This window comes from Ambystoma mexicanum, chromosome 2q (genome assembly GCF_040938575.1).
Source record: "Ambystoma mexicanum isolate Mex_15411 chromosome 2q, UKY_AmexF1_1, whole genome shotgun sequence".
Classification (NCBI taxonomy): domain Eukaryota; kingdom Metazoa; phylum Chordata; class Amphibia; order Caudata; family Ambystomatidae; genus Ambystoma; species Ambystoma mexicanum.
Window position 1 is genome coordinate 1170158611 of NC_090924.1, and position 20310 is coordinate 1170178920.

At 44.2% G+C, this 20310-nt stretch overlaps 1 protein-coding gene across 1 annotated transcript in view; it reads left to right on the top strand.

Moving 5' to 3' along the window:
- LOC138570024 (serum paraoxonase/arylesterase 2-like) overlaps positions 1–20310 on the top strand; it is a 771286-nt gene that overhangs the window by 431349 nt on the left and 319627 nt on the right. The window contains exon 6 of the mRNA XM_069648557.1: positions 3571–3771. Within this exon, the coding sequence (XP_069504658.1) occupies positions 3571–3771 (201 nt within the window). The remainder of the gene's footprint in view (positions 1–3570; positions 3772–20310) is intronic.

Below are 20310 nucleotides of genomic sequence, written 5' to 3' on the forward strand. Positions count from 1 at the left end.
ACAGCTACTCTTTGGGGCTAATTTCTGGAGAGTAAATGAAGGTGGTAATGACAAGCAAAAAGATGTCATGCCTGTTTTTACAGCTCCATTCATGCCTCTGGTCATTTTTACGTATTTGAGGTCACAGTGGGCAGCTGAATGGCAGCTGTGTTTCTGCCATCCTTTGCCTCTCCGCCTTTAACAACCACTTGGTTTTACACCAGCATAACATTTACATGCTGGTGTAAATGGTTTCCTATGGAATCTGCCTGCTTTTTACACCACTGAAAAGGAGCCATCGCAATCCATTGTAAACACTGCCTGCCATGCATAAATGGCAGGCAGTGTTTATTCACTTTGCACTGCAGAGTGCAAAAGGGAAGAGTAATGGTGCTTTTGTCACCATTTTGCAACTCATTTTTCAATCTGCAGTGAAATTGATGAAAAGAATTGCCTGGAAGGGATCTGTTTGGAAATTTGTTCAAATATGAGCAGTCCTCTTAGGTAGAGGATAGATTTTATTAAGAACGTATTCTATGTTGCATATAGAGATCACCCTGATGAAGCACAAGGGACATGGTTCTACTCCACTTTCATGTAAATTAAAAGAAAACTCTTCCCTTGCCCTACTGCTAAATGGGATTCCCTTCCTAAGAAACTAAAACTAAGGTGCTCGTCAGGATGTCAAAATAACAAAAAATCAGTCCTCTGACATATCCTGTCCAACTAACTGGCCCTACCACTAGATTAAAAAAAAAACAAAGGAACAGGCTTTAACCCCAGGGTTTGTCAACACCTCCTAGGTGACCCCCCCTCTTCTTCAGACAATCTTCAAAATAAATGTTCATCCCAGGACACGGTCCTGGCCTGGGTTACCACAAACAAGAAATTAGAAAGTTCAAAACCAAAGTCTCTCTGAGTTCCTGTCATCAAAAAGTATAAGGTCCCTTAGTCCATGATCATTCAATTCACCAAAGCTTTCTCTGCTAGAATCCATTGGGGTACTTGACTTATCCCCTTCAACAATACTGTATCTTGAGGCCCACCTCGCTCCCTTGAGCCTTCCCACTCCAGGGCCTTGTGGATGTTACACGTTTCAATTCAATATTCTTCTTCTCTTGGTTTTCAGTATAATTATCACTTTTTGTGTCCTTCTGGATACCTGCACCCAGATGCAAGCTATTCATGTGTTCTCTAGCCACTGGACTTCCCTTGTAACTTTCTGCCAGGGTTTGCGCCTCTTTTTCCTGCTATGTCTTGGCAATCTGATTCTTTTGGCTTTTTCTACTCTTAGCTTTTTCCATATCACTCGGGACTCTTCAGTCCTGACTCAGATTGTTCCCAGGCTCCTTAGCTGGTAAATGACTTGGGGTTTAGATTTCTCCTTAGCAGCAATCAACTGCCTCCTTCCCTTTGTCCTGTATGGCCCGCATACCTGGTCACTCATGGTGCTTCTGCTAGGGAGGGTTGGTGATGCCGGTATTGGTGGCATTCATCTCTGCCTGCCGTTTAGATGCCTCTAGTTGTGGTGGCCTTCTCGGGCCTCCCAGGTGCTCGTCACTCTCTCTCCTTTTCGGACTCTCAGCACGGGGGCTGTAGAGCCTTCGCCCCTGACGTTCCAGGATTCAGTGAAGTTTCTCAGGCTCCAAGCCCACCATGTCCTCTCTATGGTCTCGCCGACAGGCTCCCAGTGTTCTGCACGCCAGCAGCAGCGTCCACTCCAGTGATTCTTCCCCCGCCATTATTTTGCATCAGGAAATCTCCTCATTCAACTAACGGCTTTGATGTTCTTATAGGAGTCTCTGGTGTGGGTGTTCAGGGCTGCTGTTCAGTTCACTGCCTGGTGTTTTCCACTTGCTTCAGCTCTATAACGAGAGGTAATGTGCTTATGATTTTAAGATGTGAAGTCTGAGGAGGGTTCAACAGTGGTGTCAGAAAAACAAAAAGGCCTTATCACATTTACAACTTCTCTGGCTCCCATATAGGTGGAGAGTCGAGATTTCATAGGGGTTCTCGTTATACCCAGGGAGTCATTTTGCCCAAAAATTGAGTTAATCCCAGTGAGGTCCCACTTTTCCACCTCCATAGATTCAGTGGGGGGTGGCTCCCCTTGGGGAGAAGGGATCCATTCCCTAGATTTGTCACAAATGCTATGCTTGGTGATCCAAAATGTGACTAGTCAGTTGAATAACAGCCCTGCCATTACTTAGTCTTAAGATATAGATGAAGGTCAACGTTAACATCTAAAGCTACCTAAAAGCCAAATTGTGTGCAATAAATACCTGGCGTAACATCTGTTACTCATTGTACTCAGAGGTACTCTACCTTTTCTCACCTTCCCCCAAAGTCTCACCATCTCCAGAGCCCTGGTTCTCTCTGAGCTGGACTACTGCAACAGCCTCTTTCTCAATCTACCTACTTATACTCTCCGCCCACTACAACTCATCCAGAACAGAACTGCAAGACTTATCCTTGGCCTCAAGCCCAGGGACCGCATCTCTCGGGCATTGAAATCCCTTCACGGCTCCCTGTGGCTGCTAGGATCAGGTTCAAGACCCTCTGCATAGTCAACAAGGCTTTCTGGGGCCTGGGCCCACACTATCTACAATGGCTCTCTTCCTAAATACTCCCTTCTAGAGCCCTCTGCTCATCCTCCACATCTCTAGGGGTGAGCCATTTTCCAAGCAGAGACTAGGGAGTAGATCTTTATCCTCTGTCGGCGCCTTTTTGGAACAGCCTCCCTGCCTCTCTCTGCCTGAGCCGGAACTCCTTAAGTTCTGGAAACTCCTCAAGACCTTCCTTTTCTCTTCCTCTTTCTCTCTCCCTCTCCCTCTCCCTTGCTAACCTTCCCTCTTTCTCTCCAGCTTCACTCCTCCATCTCTCCGCTGCTTCGTTTTTGCTGACTGGCCGCCTGGCTCATCTCCAGAGCCTCAAAAGTGCCAGTATCCTCTGCCAGTCTTTCCACTTGCCTGTGGGCCTCTGCACTATGCCCAGCACTACTGCACTTTCAGCATTCATTCCATGAGAGGGGGTAACTCCAACTGCACTTCAGCATATGTTCCATGAGAGAGGTAACATCTCTGCCCTTAACCCAGGGCCCTGCTGGACTGGATGCACTTGTTTCCCCTTCCCCCTCCCTTGCACCTCTGTCTGTACACTTGCATGACCTGAATTTACTAGGCCTGGTAAATTCTGTCTTGTCCCCCGTTGTCTCCTCTCCCTAATCTGGCTGCACCTGTTACCTTCATGCACTTGCAGTAGGTGAAATACTGTCAGAACTAATACGCTGTTTACTTTTTTTTTAGATCATTTGGAAACTTCAAGGCCTAAGAATGACTACTATTTTTCCCTTGCTCTCTTCCCACCTTGAAGCGCTTTGAAGCATGTCACTTGTGTATACGCGCGGTACAGATAAACAAATAGTTTTAGCTAGAATGATCCCATCCTTTCATTTCGATTAATGCAGTAAAATTCAGAAACTGACATGCTCAACCAAATGCATTGTTATAATCTTAAAGTAAAATGTTTGCAAGATGTCGACTGTCTGGATAAGTATTTATTTTTTATCTTTTTTATTTTCTCCTGTTCTAGTGTGAATGATGTTGTGGCGGTAGGACTGGACAGTTTTTATGCCACCAACGATCATTATTGTCTCAATGACATCGGCCGAGCGCTGGAGTCTCTCCTGGGATTAGGATGGGGGAACGTGGTTCATTACAGTCCAAAGGAAGTGAAAGAAGTAGCAGCTGGATTTCACTTTGCCAATGGAATCTCCATGTCACATGACAACAAGTAAATACTTGCCTCAGTGTTATTTTATTTGCTAATTTGTTAAACAAAATCTATTTTTACGATTGGTTGCTCGTAGAGTGTTACACATTGCCTGCTTAATCACTGCTGGCTCTACAGTGTTCTACTGGTGGACTGTCCTTGTGCACTGAAACATGTTGTATCAGTTCTGGTGATGCTCAAAAGGAGCCAGCCCCCAGTTGTTGGGGGAAGCGCTCAGGGGGACCCCTTAACATGAGGACCTGGGTAACCACCTAAGGTCCCTATGGAGTGTCCCCAAAAATCATCCTGACATTTGTTTCCATTACTTTCAGGAAGTACTCTTGTTTACTTACGCCCCGCATTCCCATGTTCGACCATGTATGTCAGGTGCCGCAAATATCCAGTTCAAATTACGTTCCAATATTCAACCATGGTATGTCCGAAAGAGAGCAGTCCTGGAGTTGTTGCTGCTAAAGTATAAACATTCCTCAAGCTCCACTCTACATGAACGCCAGCCTCGAGTCAGCTCATCATGGAGTCATGGGGTGGCAGAGGGGGCATCGAGGTTGCGCCACAGGCCTATCCCAGGATGAGGGCATGCACGTCCTCTTCCATTTCTTCCCAACTCCCTCTTTCTTTGCTCATTTCTTTCTTTGGTTTTCCTTCCCTCTGTATTTCCTTTATTTTTCCTTTTTCCTTTTTTCCTTAATTTTCGATTTATTTATTTATCACACTTACAAAGTGTACCTGTATAACAAGATCTCACTTTCTTCCCTTCCCACTTTCCTTCTTTCTTTCCATCTTTCTTTGTCTTGCCATATTTCAGTGTTCCTTTCTATTGTTCTGTTCCTTTTGCCTTGTTCACTAACTTCCTTTTAAAGAAATGTTTTTTTTTATTTAGTTTATTTGGTTTAGTTGTAAATTATGTTTTCAAATTTTTCTGCTTTTATGCATTTATACATTTCGACACAACCATAATGTAATCACAATCAATAAGTACACGATTTTTAAAACACAGAACACTACATAAGATACTAAAATACAAGAATTAAAATTGCGTACTTAAGAAAAAAGAGCAATAGAATCACATTGTGAAAACAGAATCAAAATATCGAGGCTGAGTACCCCAAAAGGAAATACACCGAACACGGTTTACAAAGGAACATACAAAGTACTTTATTTTATACTGAATCCAGTTACAAAAACAGAGCAAAATCAGATAGCTATCGCGTGGTTCAGTGTGTTCAGTGAGAGACGTTGTACATTAGAATGCATTCACTTTTTATACACTTGGTGGGCGCGATGTCCAGCCCCACTTCGGGTTAATATTCCATTTAATACATCACCGATCTAGGGTTCGTGCCAAGTCTCAAACAACCGCATATAACTGGTTTGCCTTTAATACATGGATTAACAAGCCTATGCAATAAATGTGTATTCTAAGATTTTCCATACAGGCCTTCTTGTTTGTTTGTTTTTATTATTTATATTGCGCACCAGACCCAAGGGTAACCGGGCGCATTTTATAAGACAGCTCAAAGCTTTGTTACAGGATTACATGGTCAAATAGAGCAGCAAGAATAATATACAACAAAAAATACAGGAATATATGCAAAATATACAGAAATATACGCAAAAATATACAAAAATATACAGCATGTAAAGAATGTAGAAGCATGTATTTACAGTCCTAAACAGGAGTTCCTAGGCTTGGGTAGGTCCAGGCAGTAGAAGATCTAAGGTGTGTCTGCGTTTTTGATCCACGTTATAAGGTTGTGTCTGAAGGTGGGGTAGGGTTGGTCAGACTTTAAGGTGGATGGTAGGGCGTTCCAGAGTTGAGCTGCCTTAACCTGAAAGCTGCAGCCACCGACTTTAGTCAGTTTGACTCTAGGTATGGATAGGATATTGGAGTTAGCATATCTAGTAAGTCTTGTTGGTTTTAGTTTGGTGAATCTGGCAGATAGGTACTGCGGTGCGGCGTTGTTAAGGCATTTGTGGACCAAAGAGGCAACCTTTAGTTGGATTTTTTCCTGCGTGAAGAGCCAGTTGTTAGCTCGTCTGAGTGCAGTGATGTGGGCTCTCCTAGGAATGCGAAGTGCTGCTCTGAGCGCGTTGTTCTGCAGAATTTGGATTCTTTTAATGACTTCCTTGTTAGCCCCAATGTAGAGTGAGTTGCAGTAGTCCAGTTTTGATAGCAAGAGCGCTCTCGCAAGTGTGATGCAGCTATCGTTTGATAGGAAGGGTTTGTCTGCTCTTATCAATTTGCAGGTGTAGGCGGTTGCTGAAGCCATCGCATTGACCTGCTTGTTGAAAGAAAGGGTGGAATCCAGGTAGAAACCCAGGGTTTTAACTGCGTGGGCGGTTGTGATTTGGTTGTTGTCGATATTAAAGGAGGAGTAGTTGGGGCCCAGTTTTTTGAGGGTGGAGGGTGTACCCAGGATGATGATTTCAGTTTTGTCATCATTCAGGCATAGACCGTGTGTGGCCATCCATGCCTGGATGATGAGATACACTCTGTTCACCAAGGCCAAATCCTTGTCGTAATCACCGGTAAGTGGTAGGAGAATCTGGGTATCATCTGCATAATTAGTGTAGGTGATGCCAAGAAGGTCCAGATTATCGAAAAGGGGCTTAGTGAAGATGTTGTAGAGTGTAGGGGAAACACAGGATCCCTGGGGCACTCCACATGTGATGGGGATGGAGTCTGCTGCCGCAGTGGTGGAGAAGACTCTCATTGTCCTGTTATTGAGGAAGGATTGGATCCAATTTGTGGCTTCTTCTGAGAAGTGCGCGGCTAAATCTAGGTGTCTGCAAAGGACCTTGTGGTCAACAAGCTGAAATGCGGCTGATAAATCCAGGAGGAGGAGTAAGGCTAGTTTGCCTTGATCCCTTAGCTCATCAATTTGCGATTTTAGGTCTAAGAGGGCAGTTTCGGTTCCATGTTGGGGACGGAAGCCAGACTGTCGTACTCCTAGTAAATTGTTGTTTTCAAGGTGTTTCTGTATTTGTGAGTACGCCACTTTATCTATGATTTTTAAGAAGAATGGTACGGTGGTGATTGGGCGGTAGTAGGTGGGTATGGCAGGGTCTAGTGTCTGTTTTTAAGCAATGGGAGTACCCAAGATTCTTTTAGGTTGCTCGGTATGGTCCCTGTAGAGAAAGAGGCGTTAATAAGTTTTGAGATAAAGGGAGCCAGATCTCTGGCTGCGTCCTTTATCAGTTGAGGTGGACATTGATGCCCCTGGCAATTGGAAGGTTTGAGTGACAGTATGATTTTTTCTGTCTCAATAGTCGATACTTTAGAGAACTTAAAGCGAGGGTAGTTGGTGTTATTTTTGGGAGGGGTGATAGCTGTTTTGGGCTAAGTGTCGAGACTGAGCGAGGATTTTTTCGTGGCAATTTTTGATTGGAGAGTAGTTACTTTGTTGGCTAGGGCTTGTTGAATGTTGGTGCACCAAGTTTTATCTTTGACACAGTTGTCAGGCACTGGGATGGGGGATTCTATTTCCTTTAGGATGATGAAGAGTTCTTTCATGCTAGAGTTAGCTTAGACTATTCTAGTGTTGTATGTTTCCCGTTTGGCCGCTAGTATTTCCTGTTTGTAGAAGTTGGATATATCTCTCAGGGTGCTTTTATTTTCTTCAGATGGTTGTGATTTCCATGCGACCTCGCTTTGTCTTTTTTTGGAGCGAAGAGTTTTTAGGTGGGGGGTGTACCAGGAGTTGAGATGGGCTTTAGGTTTGCTGCGTCTCACTTTGAGTGGTGCAACAGTGTCCAAGGCAGAGGACATGACTTTGTTGTACATGTTCACTAGTGTTTCAGGGTCCAGATTGTCTGGTAGTGAGTTGAGTGTGGGGAGGATGAGCGGGAGTAGGTTGTCCGGGGTGATGTTTTTCTTGTTTCTGGTTGGGATGGGTGGTGCTGGCTGGACTGGGGAGGTCGTAGGTCTGATTGTATCTAGAGCAAATGTTATAAGGCAGTGGACTGTCCAAATTAGTGGGGAGATCGATAGGATGGAGGCATTGCAGTTGTGGTCTGCCACCCAATCGAGTATTCTACCCTTGTTGTGGGTAGGGTGAAGTACTTTTTGTGAGAAGCCTAGTTCAGAGAGTAGGTTGGCTACTCTAGTTGCCTGTGGGTCATTTTGGTCGTTGAAGCCTAGGTTAAGATCCCCTAGCAGGATGACTTGTGATGATTGTTTTAGGTTGTACGATAGGATGGTAGAGATGTCCTCTTAAACATTAATACAATGTAGTTAAACAGATGTTCTTCGTTCAGTATTTGAATACATTGTCTCAACATGTGCTCGTGGATTAGTTTCATTGCACGAGTAATCCTTCTACACATAGGTCAACGAAGGACAAGATCTCAGTTCACGACCTCAACAAGTGGCCTGCACGCAAGTTACACATTATCTATGTGCAGAGGTCAAGACGGCCATGTTGTATTCTGGAATGACATCGTCCACCATTTTAACTCACAGGGTGACTTTTACACAACGAATCCTAAAATGGCGGCTTGACCTAAAATGACAGCTTACATGGATTTAAGGTCAGGCACTTGCAACACGGATTTCTTTCGCAAGCGACTTTCGAGCAGCTTGGCGTAGGCCAATATTAATATATTTATTAAATAGGAGGCACAATATACTTTCTCTTTCGACAAACCCTCCTTTTGGCCTATGCCAAGTGCTAAAAACTACTTTGGATCTCCTTGCAAATAACTCCATGCATCATCGTCCATGCACCCTGAATCACTATCCGAAATATCTATTGCCATTAGGTCATTTGCTAAAATGTCCTTCAACACATATTCTTTGGAAGTCTTATCTGGGGCATACACTTTATGTCCTATCGAACCTATCGCTTGTGCGCAACATCCCCCTAGCATCGAACACATACCAGGTAGACACTGAATACAGCAACAAAGAAACAACAGGATTCCCCAAATAATTAATAAGACCGAAAGTACCTTCCAACCCCAAGATCGCAAGAAGTCCCAGAACCAATCGCTTAGATTCCAGTTTCCCTCGGGAACATGCACTTCGGAACTAAGGACATGCAGATTCTGTATTGCCTTGAAGATAGTTGGGGAGGAATCTGGTGCGAAAACACAGCAAGCGGACCACACTAATTTGCACACTCCACCACGCTCAGCTAAAATGACATCTAATGCCATTCGGTTTTGAATTGCTACTAATCTTATCGCCTTTTGTTCTAACGTCATATTATAGAGTATGTCCGTGGTCTGGTTGATGGTTCTCTCCAGTACTCTCGCTAATTTTCTGATATCTTCTGAATTCGCTATTTGCCCCCAAAATGGCACAACTGATTTAGCTATATCTCCCAAGATTTGTGCTGGGGTGTCACCATTCTCATCCCGCCTTGGACAAGCCTTTGAAACTTCTTTTGTACTAGCTATAAACACCCCAGGTAACAGGATCCCTAAATAACAGGTTCCCTGCCAATCCCTAGGCAACCATGGGAATGCTACATTACCGCAGACAAAGTAGACAGGTTCGCCTACATACAAAGGTCTGTTCTCCCCAGTCAAATTTGCAACGTTGGCACAACCTAGAAAGGAGGCATGGCATCCTTATTCCCTATTGGAGCCATTTTAAAGGAAATCAAAGATTGGAAAGGACGGGACAGTTTATCAGAAGGCCTAATAGAAGCAACATTCTTTTTACTCCTATATGCAAAAAGCGAGCATCCCAGGGGAGTCAAAACACGTTTCTCAAAACTATTCAAACTGGTTTCATCAAAGTTCCCTGAGATGCTATCATTCCATCGGCCAAAAAACAGTGCTCTAAGAGAAGCATAGCAAGCAGTTTTCAACGGTAAAGGATAAATATACCAACCTAGCCCCTTATCCCCGTGTTGCGGTAAATGTGAGCAGACCCAACAGTTAGATTTATTAAAAATGGCATGTGTAGCATTCATGGTAAGCAGTAAAGTGTTATTGTGGTACCTTTGTCTGTGCTAGGAATCCCGAGGGGATAAAGTATGTAAATGTACAAAGGGAGTAGGAAAAATGGGTGCACTTTCAGTAGGCAACAAAAGTTCTAAAGAGTGAGTTTCCTCAAGGTACCACAATCCTAAGGCAGCGACTATTAAAAACCCAAATATCATTATAAAAATACAGCAATACATTTTCGGGGCTCAGGCATTTTGTCCATTGTCCCGGTTGGTCACCCCCTTATTCACAAGTACCATACGAGCGGTAGCGGTGGTGGGCATCGTAGTCTTCGAACGGACACTCCAAAGTTTGATGCTGGCGACCTCCCGGTCGAGCGACTTCATAGTCCTTCCACAACCCTAGCCAACAGAATCCCCTTTCTCAAATTTGGGCAAAAAGCAAGCCCTCGATGACTCTTTTCCTTCTCCGAATGCACAGCCGAACCGTGCCGTAAATCTATCAGATGCACAGCAAAACCGTGCCGTAAGTCTATCAGATGCATAGCAAAACCGTGCCGTAAGTCTATCTTTGTGGTCGTAGATTATATCGTACTTTTCCTGGTACTGATTGATCCGAAAACAATATGTCATCACTTCCTGCTGGAAGCAACGAGTCGGAGGCAAGTGAAGGGGCTGAATTCAAAACAGCAGTTCCCGGGTGCAAAATTTGTGGAGAATGCAGAGACAAAATGGCAGCTTCCCCAAGCCTCCCGGGCTCAGAGAGATTCTCCGACACACTCTGTGCTGCTTGCTGCTTTGGGATCCTTGGTTGCAGTGTCAGCGAGGGGTTCTGTTTCTTCTGTAATGTGTGGCACAGGGTGAAGAAGTTTCTTGATGTGGGACGCGTGGATCCAGTTCTTTCGCCCAGCGACCCGCACCTCTGTCTGGGTGACCAACAGGACTTGGAATGGGCCACGCCAGTGAGGCGCGAGGCAGGAGGTGCGCTCAAACGATTTGATGAGCACCCAACTCCCAGGCCGTATGCCGTGGCCCTGGCCCTCGTATCGCACAGGTAAAGCTTCTCGTACCTGGTGATAAATCAAATACAGGTTTTTAGTCAACTGGCTACAATAATCCGAAAGTAGTACATTTTCGACATTTCTTAACGAGTTACATTTAGGAAGGTTCCAAATATTGGCAGGTCTTCCCATTACCACCTCAAATGGAGAGAGCCCAGTCTTAGTTTGAGGGGTTGTACGCATAGATAACAACACGATCGGAAAGGCGTCCGGCCATTTTAGTTTGGTGCCGGCACACGTCTTAGCAGCTTGGTCTTGATGATACCGTTGTGTCTTTCCACTAGTCCAGGGCTTTAAGCATGTCTGGCCGAATGGAACCGTTTGTCAATTCGTAATGCTGTACAAATCTGTAGAATTACAGCGGCGACAAAATGTGGACCCTTGTCCGACCAGATAACTCTTGGCAAAATGAACCGTGGAAAGTATACTTTTAACATGATTTTTGCAGTAGTCATAGCTACACCAAAGCTGCGGCTACTTTAGCTAGAAGTGCCAAAAAACTCACATCAGCCAACATCAGCGCATTACTCAATGTGCCTTGTCTAAAGCCCCCTTTCTCATCAGACCTTAATACACTCGCTGAAATATTTAAAGATTCCATCACAATGGCGGTCAACACTGCCGCCCCCCTACAAAACAAAAAAGAGAAAAAATCCTTCCACTCCAACTCCTGGTTCTCAGAGGATCTCCAATCAAAGCGCACAGACAAGCGCCAAGCGCTTAAGAACTGGCAACGTAATCCCTGCAACAACACAAAAGATATATTCAAAACCGTAGCCAAAAAATACAAAGATGCCATCTTCCTAGCTAAATCCAAAGCCTACAACCAACGCATCACCGCGGCTAACTCTCAATCTAAAGAGCTATTCAGTATCTTTAAAGAACTAACCGTACCTCCTACATGCCGAGACGAGATCATCAAGGAGGAGGCTTAGTGCACAGGCATACAAACAGCCATGCTAGAAAAAATAAACCTCCTCCAAAAAAAGATATCCCACCACTACGACTCCTTACCCAAGCAAAGCACACACACACCTATGAAACCTAGTGTCAAAGCCAGCAACATACCCAAATTCACTTTCACCGAAATTTCCAAAACTGAGGTCATTAACATCCTAAAACATCTCAAACCCTCACTATGCAAGGGTGATGTATGCCCCCCAAAAATCATCAAAGATTGTGCTGAGCAGCTCGCACTTCTCCTCACAGCTTTTATCAACGCATCATTCAGGCCAGGCATAGTCCCAGACAGCCTCAAAGAGGCCTGGGTGCGCCCCCTCCTAAAAAAACCTACACAAGACCCCACGAACACCAACAACTACAGACACATAACCACTGTTCCATTCCTTCTAAAATTACTTGACAAAGCCGCCCATATACAGATCCAACACTACCTGGAATCTAACACAATCTTAGGTAAAAGGCAATCTGGATTCCGTAAGGGACACGGAACTGAAACCGCCCTTCTAGACCTAAAAAACAAAATCACTAACATCTTGGACAAAGGCAAGCCTGCACTCCTCCTCCTCCTCGACCTATCAGCAGCATTTGACCTGGTAGATCACAACACTCTTACCAACCATCTAACGCATGCAGCACACTTCTCCAAGGACGCTGCCTCATGGATAACCTCCTTCCTACAAGGTAGAGCTATGAAAGTCTTCTCCAACACAGCTCATGCAGCACCATCCATCATTCACTGTGGGGTTCCACAAGGTTCCTGCACAGCCCTAACGCTATATAACCTTTTTACCAAGCCCCTATTCGACAAACTGGATGCTATGGGGATCACCTATACGAATTACGCCGACGATACGCAGATACTCCTTCCCATAACTGGAAACTATCATCAAGACTCCACCTCCCTTCAACTAATCTACTCCACCATACAAGCCTGGATGGCTACTAATGGTCTCTGCTTGAATGAGGACAAAACTGAAATCCTCATCCTAGGTCAGAAGCCCACCCTCGCCAACCTCAACCCACTATACATTAACTTTAACATAGACAACTGCATCATCCCAGTCCTAACATCAGTCAAAACACTAGGAGTTCACATAGATGCCACCCTATCTATGGATAAACAAGTAAGCGCAATAGTCTCGGCCTCGGCATTGAGCACTAAACTCATCAACGCAATAAAACCGTTCCCAACAAAAGATAACTGCCTGTCCATCACAAGAGCCACCATTGGAGCTAAATTGGACTACTGTAACGCGCTCCTAGCCGGTACCTCCAAGAATAACCTATCAAGGCACATCACCCTAGCCAGGAAAGCTGTCCATTGGCTCCCAGTCAAGGATAGGATTGCTTTCAAAATCCTCACCACTACGCATAAATGCATCAACCATACAGCACCATCCTACCAATCTGACACCCTGTATAGATCCCAGTCCACAAGACCAATCAGATCTACATACACCAACCGTCTCACCATACCACGCATCAATAGATCCAAGGCTGGAGGTATAGGCTTCCCCTAACTGGCACCAAAGCTTTGGAACGCACTGCCCACCAACCTCAGAGCAGAAACATCCCTCCTCTCTTTCCGTAAACAACTCAAAACTGCCCTCTTCAACTAACTTCCGCACCTGACCACTCTCGTGTTCATTATGTACATGTCTTTAAAGCATAATCACTGCCCAATGTAACCACGGGCACCAACTGTATGTAACTAAGTTTAAGAAACACTGTAACCAGCGCCACAATGCCTTCGGTCTGCTGTGCGCTCAACAAATGTGAATAAATAAATAAATAGCTGTAGCATCTTTAACAGGGAAAGCCTCAACCCATTTACTAAAAGCACAGATAACCACCAGTACATATTTCTTATTATCGCATCGTTCCATTTCAATGAAATCAAAGTGGATCACTTCAAAGGGGACAGAGGGTGGCCCAAAACGACCCCTTGGAGTTACTGTCCCCTTTCCCACGTTGTGTTGCAGGCAAATCATGCACCACTGGACGTAACGCTGGGCAATTTTCGAAATTGTGTCATTTACCCAAACCTTCTCTAACATTTTTGTCATTTGCTGGGCACATACATGCGTAGGACCATGGGCCATGATGACCATCATCATGACGTACGCGTCAGGGAGTAGCCATTTCCCTTCTACTATGTCCACCCAACACCCGTCATCATCAAGTTTCCCCAAGCCTTCAGCCCACCTTTTGGATTCTTCTAACGTGGCATCAGCTTGGATATCCCGTACAGACCCAACACCCTCATCTATTGTATAAGCATCTACAGATTCCCTTGAAACATACATCTCCGTAAGGAGATCGGTAGCAGTTTGCCTAGCTATCTGATCAGCAAAAGCATTCCCTTTCCCTATATCATCTGTAATCTTTCTATGTGCCGCACATTTCATAACTGCTAACTGAGTAGGGAGCGCAAGCGCTGAGAGTAGTTGTACTATTAGAGAGCCATGTTGAATTTTGGTGCCATGCGAAGTTAGGAGCCCTCTCTCTGACCAAAGTCTCCCAAAGTTGTGGACCACCTCAAAGGTATACTGACTATCAGTATATATATTTACTGCAAGCCCTTTGGAAAGTTCACAAGCTCGGGTCAATGCTATAATCTCTGCGGCCTGAGCAGAATTATGCGTGATTCTCTTAGTTTCCACAACCGTGCTCAATGTAGTGATCGCATAAGCAGCTGTGGATGTACCATCCGGAAGTTTGAAGCAGGAGCTGTCACAAAACAGCTCTCCTTGCGTATTATCCAAGGGAGTATCTTTCAAATCAATTCTACCCTTTGTCTCTTGTTTGGTCGTATACAAACAATCATGTGGCACTTCATCGCCGCAAGTAGTATCTTGCGGGAAAGGTAGGAGTTCAGCCGGATTAAGGACACAACACCTCTTAATTTGAATGTGAGGAGCAAACAAGATCAATTCATATCTTGTCAACCGTGCAGATGTGAGGTGGTGCGTTTGAGTTTGGTTCAGTAGAACATCTACAGAGTGAGGCACCATCAGAGTTAGATCATGGCCTAGGACCATTCCCTCACTCTGTTTTACAGACGCGGCAGCGGCAGCAACAGCGCGCAAACATCTGGGTAAAGAGCATGCTACAGGATCAAGGGTGGAAGAAAAGTAACCGCACGGCCTATTCTTCCCCCCATGTTCCTGCGTTAATACAGCCAAAGCACATCCATCACATTCATGCACAAACAACACAAAAGCCTTTTCATAGTTTGGTGTGCCCAAAACTGGTGCAGAGCATAATGCAGTCTTAAGCAAGTCAAACGACTGCTGGTGTATCGTGTTCCATACCAATGGCGAAGAAATGCCCTTCTTCGTCAAAGCCAACATTGGTTTGATCACTAGTGAGAAATTTGGGATTCACAACCTACAGTAAGAAGCCATACCTATCAAGGCTCTAACTTCCTTCTGTGTATTTGGGACAGGCATACCAGAAATGTGTTTTATTCTTTCAGGTGTCAATCTTCTTCCCTCCTTTGACAGGAGATATCCTAAATAGGTGACCTCCTGACAACAATATTGACATTTTTTAAGTGAAGCTTTGTGACCACGCTTAGCTAGATGAATAAGTAATGACACAGTGCCCTCCTTACAGGCACTCTCAGAGTCAGCAGCTAGAAGTAAATCGTCAACGTACTGAAGCAAAGTACAGGTAGAGGGCAATTCAAGGGTATCAAGTTGTTCTTTCAAAGCCCTACTATACATGCTAGGACTCTCTGTGTACCCTTGAGGTGCACAAGTAAATGTAAACGAGCGTCCCGCTAAGGTGAATGCGAACAAATATCTACTATCCTTGTGTATAGGAATACTAAAGAACGCATTCTTTAAGTCCACAACACTAAAGTAAGTAGCTGTTGCTGGAATCATGGTTAGGATTGTCGTTACATCAGGCACAATTGGAAATTGTGGTGCCACGACTTTATTAATGGCACGTAAATCAATTATGATACGGAATGGAATTACATTATTGCCTTTCTTGTACACAGGTAAAATCGGACTGTTACACAAACTTCCTGAAATTTCTTCAATCACCCTGCGATGCACAAAATCGGAAACAATACATTTCAAAGCTCGCTCGCCCTCAACCGAAATCTTATACTGGGGAATGCGTGGCAGCTCTATTCCATGTTTCAAAACAATGTTGACAGGCTCAATCTGTAAAACACCAATATCATTGTCGTCTACAGCCCACAAGCTCTCTGGTACATCAATGAATTCTGGAGGCAAAGGTCTAGTCAAGAATTGCGAGGCAGAAAATTGCTGTGGTGAAATCGTCAAGCGCACTCCATCAGAAGAACAATAAATCACTGCATTTAATTCTTTTAACAGATTCAACCCCAGCAAGTTCTCTCCGCAATCCGAAGTCAACAGAAATGGACAATGGTCTGTAAAGGGACCCGAAGAAATAGGTACCGGCATAGAAACCGGACAAACAACTGGTGTACCAGAAAACCCTACAGAAACATTGGTTTGCCCTGACAGTGGAATATTTGGAACCCGTGAATGATCAATGGAACACTTCTGTGCTCCAGTGTCTATCAAAAACGGATGCTTCCTATTTCCCACCACTATTCCAACGTAGGGACCTTTCTGATTGACGGGAATAGGTGTAGGTTCCAAACCCTGCTTCGGGCAATCCTAACGAAACAGAATATCATCAAAAGGAAGTTCTTCAGATAAACATGCAGTGGAAGGATGATCAAATATGTTCCTCTTGTCCACACTCGGAGTCTGATTGTCCTGCGAAAAAGGTTGCTGAGGGTCCTGTGTAAACTGACCTCTACCAGGGCCCCCTACGCCCGGGCCACCTCTGGATCACCTACCCATATTACCAAATGTAATATTCGACCTTTGTTGAAGGACGGGGCATTGTGCTCGCCAATGACCCTCTCGACGACAATAAGCGCACTGGTTAATGTTCACAGGACCCAAGGGCACATTCCCCTGCGGGACATACTGACCTCTAACCTGAGAACTTCCCCCTCTGGGGCCCCTAACAATTTTCTGCAATAGCACTTTAATTTTTAAATCGCCTTTCTGTTTTTCAATGCTATCTTTTTCATTATTGACACGGTTCTCATAGTACTGAGCCACAAGCAGTACTTCTGATTGTGATTTCGCCTGCCAAGCACTCTCAGAAGACATAATTTGTGACTGGATGTCAGGCAGCAATCCACGTACAAATTTGTCCACAAATAATCTTTTCCCAGACTCTGTGCCTAAGTCTTGTCCACTGAAATCCGAGAATACCTGTTCGAACCGATTAAAGAACTCAGTAGCACCCTCAGACTTTCCTTGGACACAGGCCGTAAGCTTGTCCCAAATAATTCTCTTTTCGGGAATTATGGTTTTTAATTTAGCAACAATTCTATCAGGCAGAGTTAATATCACCTGAGGCGGTCTTTCGCCAGCTGGCCTTTCCCCATCAAGTCTAGTTATATTCACCCATGTATCTCCCAACCTGGGTACGTCGTCAATAGTTCTATCTTGTTTCCATAAATCTACGGGCAGGAGTACAGGAAACAACAAATCAATGTCACCTAAGGTGAACACTGAGGACTGCAGAACGGAATCTATCTCTTTATAGAACCCTGTCGTGTTTTTCCTAATATCAGGAATAGGTTGCCTAATAGTATGGACTTCCTGTCTTGAGAACGGGATGTGAATGAACTGCGACACATAGTGTGCGGGAATGTCCGCAGCGACTATACCCCATGCAGCATCGGCCGCAATCTCAACCTTTGGGACAAATGTCGGAGGAACCTCTCTCAAAGGCAACTGAGATGTAGGGAACTCCGAACGCTTACTAAGCAGCAGAGCTAAATTGAGCGCTAAAGCAGTCGAGGAAGTGTCAAGTGATACCCAGTAACTCTGTGGGACAACTAAACTTTTTCTTTACACACTCATCCTGTAGGTACTCTACCATTACCTGTATCACTTTCCTCTGCATTTCTAGCGTATATTGACTATAGGTGTCATATACCTCAACTGGAGTTATCGATATGTCTGAAATCCATCTAATCGCGTCTTTCTTACAAATTCGTATTTCCTCCGATATCGGTTTATGAGACGGAAGGAACCATTTCTGCACATACATATTTTCCTCTTCGTCATCCTCATTCTGTAACTTTTCTAACTCCTTTCTATAACCAAACAACCTCTCTACATGCTCATTTACCTTCTCCACAGTGTCTCTAGAAAGCGCTAGAGTATTTAGATCCCTTAACCCTTGCGGAAAATTCACATTTTTTGTTCTTATCCGTATTACAAAGTGTGGTAAAAACGCTAGCTTGATCATCCTTCTCCATACAATGCTTAGCCCATGCAATTAACTCACGTTTCTTCTCCGGTGGTACGGTATTGCGAGTGACAACCTTTGTTCCTGTACCTCAATCGATTACAAGCGGTTCAGGACTACTTGGAAGAGAGGGAGCTGGCATATGTGATGGAGGTACTATAACCGGTGCGATAAAAAGAGGTGGGGGAGCTGGAGGAAAGGGAACATTAGGCTGAGCAAGAACAACGGGAACAACAACAGTCGGAGCAGGAATAACAGGAGGAAGAGGCAAAGCAGCAGGAAGAGGAACATACGGAGGTGGCGCAGAGGCACCAGGCCTTCGTTCATTTAATATTTTGTCAGTAAACTCATCAGAAACATGCAGATCTTTAGAAGGATAGATTTTCTGAATACTGAGTGAAAAAGCCCTATCCATATTTTTAGTCGCCTCAAACTGTTTGTCCTGATCATATAACAACGCTTTTTCAGCATTCGTTTTATGACGGCGTGCATGTTTCTCTCTACTTTTAAGTTGTTGCAACGCTTCTTTTTTCCAATTCTGCAAAACATAAAATGCTGCAGGTCTAGCCTTTTTCTTTAATAGAATTGACTCTAAATACTCAATACAAGGGATTTCAAAACTACCATTGATTGGCCACTGAAGTTCGGAGGCATGTCTGGTATGTCTGTGCCAAATGTCATTAAATACTATACTTCCAATGCCATGCTTACAGTACATAGTACATGCCGGCGACCCCTCCTGTGGTGCAAGATGGCTAAATTCCAAAGATTGTCTATCACTGCAGAATAATGCCCTAAAGCAGGTAGACAATTTCCCAGGCATATCTCAAATTCTTGGTGTTACCTGGTCAATAATTGTGTCTGCAGATACAATACGCCAAAATTCAAATTGTCAGGGTTAAATTAAGAATCGGGTCACAACTCACCTGACCAAACCTAAGGAGGTCCGATCAGATTTTTAAGAATCTTACCTAACTAATCTTACCTCGTGTATGGTGATTTCGGCAAATCTGCCCGCCTCGATAAGTGGACCCTCGTCAAGATGCCGTCTCGGACCACACGCTTATCGTCCAAGGATCGGGTTGTGCAGCGCTGCTGAGGTGTTGCATCTCGTTCAGGGGGCCACTTATGTCACACCATCCAATCCCAGTCCGATAGCGTGCGTCAACCTTCAACAATCCAGCATCAATCTTGAGGGTCCCTATTCGGGCGCCAACTGTGAAAACAGAATCAAAATATCCAGGCTGAGTACCCCAAAAGGAAATACACCGAACACGGGTTACAAAGGAACATGCAAAGTACTTTATTTTATACTGAATCCAGTTACAAAAACAGAGCAAAATCAGATAGCTATCGGCCCTCAGTACAACACAACGAACTCCAGCGCGGTTCAGTGTGTTCAGTGAGTTCAGTGAGAGACGTTGTACATTAGAATGCATTCGCTTTTTATACACTTGGTGGGCGCAATGTCCAGCCCCACTTCGGGTTAATATTCCATTTAATACATCACTGAATCTAGGGTTCGTGCCAAGTCTCAAACAACCGCATGTAACTGGTTTGCCTTTAATACATGTATCAACAAACCTATGCAATAACTGTGTATTCTAAGATTTTCCATACAGGCCTTCTTAAGGATTAATACAATGTAGTTAAACAGATGTTCTTGGTTCAGTATTTGAATACATTGTCTCAACATGTGCTCGTGGATTAGTTTCATTGCACGAGTAATCCTTCTACACATAGGTCAATGAACGACAAGGTCTCAGTTCACGACCTCAACAAGTGGCCTGCAGGCAAGTTACACATTAGCTATGTACAGAGCCAAGACGGCCATGTTGTATTCTGGAATGACATTGTCCACCATTTTAACTCACAGGGTGACTTTTACACAACGAATCCTAAAATGGCGGCTTGACCTAAAATGGCGGCTTACATGGATTTAAGGTCAGGACCTTGCAACATGGATTTCTTTCGCAATGGACTTTCGAGCAGCTTGGTGTAGCCCATTATTAATATATTTATTAAAATAGGAGGCACGATATACTTTCTCTTTTGACAACATAACACCAGATACTAGTATTCAAGATCACACAATATTAATAGATATTACATAAATCAAAGGATTCCTTATAAGAGCATAAAATAGTAAAATAATTTCATATAGATGTATCAGAGATTCACTTTGGTTTTCATTTTTACAAAAATGGCAGGCTTTGTCAACATTTACAGTTTTTGCACGTATCGCATTTTGTAATTTCGTGGGCCATAAATTGTATCGTAGCCTCCTGATAATTGCAGCA